At 39.3% G+C, this 3,455-nt stretch overlaps 1 protein-coding gene across 1 annotated transcript in view; it reads left to right on the forward strand.

Moving 5' to 3' along the window:
• LOC104405209 (nesprin-2-like) overlaps positions 1–2,315 on the forward strand; it is a gene marked incomplete at its 3' end in the record, with an annotated part of 16,582 nt that extends 14,267 nt beyond the window's left edge. The window contains exons 9-11 of the mRNA XM_010013845.1: positions 237–338; positions 1,107–1,244; positions 2,151–2,315. Coding sequence (XP_010012147.1) covers positions 237–338; positions 1,107–1,244; positions 2,151–2,315 — 405 coding nt within the window. The remainder of the gene's footprint in view (positions 1–236; positions 339–1,106; positions 1,245–2,150) is intronic.
• Between the last annotated feature and the right edge of the window lie 1,140 nt (positions 2,316–3,455).

Below are 3,455 nucleotides of genomic sequence, written 5' to 3' on the forward strand. Positions count from 1 at the left end.
AAACAGTCTCTTTTCAGATGCCTTTATATATCAAGGTGCCAGGTTTAAAACTTTGGTCTTGCACTATAATAACGGCTGACTCAAAATTCATTAGAGGTCTAAGAATTACTGTTTGTTTTTAAATAGCTTTAAACAGGGTTTATCGGATGCTCAATGCGTGCTGTTTTATGGCACAATGTAAATTAAAAACAAGGCTTTCAAAATGGGAAAATGAAATTTTCTGCTCTAATTACCAGGAGATAGTAAGAGAGGCCATGAGCTGGTTGGCTGCACAGGAGAAGAAGTTAGCAAAGTTGCTGATCGACACAGAGAATGAAACATATTATCAGAAGTACAAAGTAAGTTTAATTTCATATTTAACTGCTTCTGTGCAAAGAAGATACCTTTCTGGGAACATTTTTGATATTTTTTTCATCTTCATTGCCTAAAGTGAAGCATTAAATAACCTTTTAAACAAGCTGGAAATCTGACAATGCATTTGGTAAGTGCCCTTGTATGATTGAGGGGAGGGTAGGATAAAATTCTTATGGTTAGGAAAATGGTATATGCTGCTTGGTTTCTGAACAGAGAAAGGGGTTTTTTTGGAGAGAGTAGATTAGTGTCTTTTAATTAATTGACACAGTTGAGGACTTGGACAAAATTCAATACATAGGCCCTTTACAGGGTTACCGTCACCATTTCTGTGATAGTAATAACAGTAGGTTTTACCCACCTAACATTAGGTAGTAGTTGAAATGTTTGCTGTAAGTTGTGCTGAAGTAAAATTTCCTTTAGTTTATGTTGTAGCCAGAGTTTGTAATAAAATGGCCCATGGAGGACAGTGAGGGAGGGAATTTTCCCCTTCTCTTGGTGGGAGGGGAGAACCATGTCTTGACTGCATTGACATTATATTAAATACAGATTTTGCTAGTGAATGGCACCTATAATTTCAGACACAAATACTGCCTGGAGACAAGTATGCCTCTTTCCTTCCATCTTGCCTTCCCATGCTTCACACCCTTTGAAGTTAATGGAAGTCATACCAACCTGTTCAAAGGCAGTACTTGGCTCCATGAGCTTCTATCTGAAGTCTTCTTCCATGAATTAATTGTTCTTTTTATCCCTAGGAAATGATATCATTTATGGAAGCATTTGACCAAGGGAAAAAACCCTTTCTGCCTGTGTTGTCATCAAAAAGAAGTGAAGCTGATCTGAGTGAAGGCCAGCAGCAGATAATAGAAGAGTGGGAGAAACTGATCTCTCAGGTCAGAGGCATTTTTAGCTCCCTTGTTTCCAGCATGAGCATGTTTGATGAAGAAGCCTAAGTCTACCCCAGGAAACTCGCACAGGGAGAAATGGGGAGGTGATACTTTATTTGGATTGGTAAAAGAGGTATTGACCCTGAACCTGAAGTCCAGACAAACTGAGCGGTGTACAGTGCCTGAGAGGAGGCAGAAGGTGACTTTGTATTACCCTTCTGAATCCTGAGCCTCAGGACTGTGAAACCGCTGTAAAAAATGGCCTGTACCTGATTATCTTTGAGCACTATTCTCATCAAAGTTTTTGGCCTATTTATGCTTTAAAGGTTCTTTTGGGACATAATTATGGCTCAAATAATGATGCAGCTGGCAAAAGTGTGTTAATATATTCTTCCCATGGCATGGATAGTGATATAGTGAAATCTGGTTGGTCAGTGCTTTGCAGTGACTTTGACTGTGTCATCTCTCTCTGCCATGAGTGGGGATGTAGTGGGCCTTGCTGCTAATTGCTCTTCATGGAATGATGTTCCCCTCTCAGGCCCATGATGAAGGCTGTCCAGTGCATCCCTGTTTTGCCTCTATTCTGCAACTAGTTTACTGTAAATTTCCCTGTTGCTGGGCCTTGAGGTGGTCACCAGCCAAGGATAGCAACTGCCAAATTTTCTGTTGTATTTACAGAGAATACCAGCTGGAGAGCAAACCTGGGTCTCAGGTAAACACAGCTGATTAGCAGCTGGTTTCATTGGAAGCTCCCTTTTCTCAGTGCTGACAGGTGTTTATTTGTTTCGTTTTTCCCCCCCCACCGCCACCCCGGAATGTTTTGAGCATCAGTTTATGGAGTTTATAACAGTATCTTAGGGATGAGAAAGACAATAGTAGTGAGAAATTTAATCATTTGGTTTTCTTTTTAAGATTAATGAATGGAAAGTGAAGCTAGACCAGATGTTGCCCTCCCCTCTGGATAGCATTGAGGCTTGGCTTCAGGAAGTAGAACATCTGGAGGCAGAAGATTTGCCTGATTTACAGGACCCATTTAAAGCAATGTTTGTCTTCAGAGAAATCATTGTAATATTTAAGGTATGCTGATCACAACGGAACATTCTGCTGCAGTCTGACCTAGCAAAGCACTTGTTATGGAATTGCTATTTGACATTTTAGGAAGTGGTGTGTATATGTTTATCTTCTGAAGCTTAAAAGCTCTTCTGAGCATACCTTTGAACAATGATGGATGTAATGAAATAACTGCATAAGTCTTTAAGGAAGGTTTTTGACTTCACTGGGGTGAAATTAAATTTTACTACTATCTGAATGAGTAAACTATGGTATTCTTTTTTATGTGGTTCCTGCAACTCATTTGTTTGTTAGGTAGTAACACAGGGTAATTGCATCCTTATCTTTAAATCTATGCTTAATACATACCTGTTCAGAAAAGCACTTGGGCTCAGGGTTACATTCCAGCGAGTTCACGAAGTTTGTGTGTTAAGAGTTAAGTATTTGCTGAATCACTCTGTAATTCCATTCAAAGTAATAGGAGGTATTTTGATAACCATACAGGTGATCTATTCTTATCTTGAAATCATTACACTGATAATAGTTTGAATGTCCTTTTGAGTTTGAAAAATTAGGAAGGAGGAGATGTGTTGGTGCCTGGTTGATCATCACAGTGCTGTACTTGGTTTTCTTATGAACGGGGGGAAGTTGGATGTTTTTGTGACATGTCATTAAAGAGAATTTGAGAGAATGGGAAATAGAGGTTCTTGTGAGTGGCTTGATAACACCACCTCATTGTACTATTGCTAGTCAGTTCCTGATATGAGAGATGTTTTTCAACTGGTAACAGGATCGCCAGACTTCAGCCGTTTTTTCTATGATTTTTGTTGTTCAGCCTAAGTAGTTCTGGCATTTCTAAGAATGAGATAGAGATATCATTGTTTTAGGGGTATCTTCTTTCCCATTGAACATGTAGATAAAATCATTAAGTACCTTAAGAACAAACCTAAGATACTTAATACTGTCAAACCCACTTTTCCTGATGGGAAGACATTCTGCTGAGAATTTTCCCCCTCTCCTCCCACACCTTTCCTCTAGTCAGGTCTTTTAGTATGTCTCATGTAGGGATCTTGTTGCCAAAGTGGTTCCTTATAATGGAAACTTTACTTTCTGGTAAGATCAATGAAATTACCCACCAATGTTGTCCTGGGTTCAGCTACAGCAGTC

Source organism: Nestor notabilis, unplaced genomic scaffold (assembly GCF_000696875.1).
Source record: "Nestor notabilis isolate BGI_N333 unplaced genomic scaffold, ASM69687v1 scaffold13884, whole genome shotgun sequence".
In the NCBI taxonomy this organism is placed as follows: Eukaryota; Metazoa; Chordata; class Aves; order Psittaciformes; family Psittacidae; genus Nestor; species Nestor notabilis.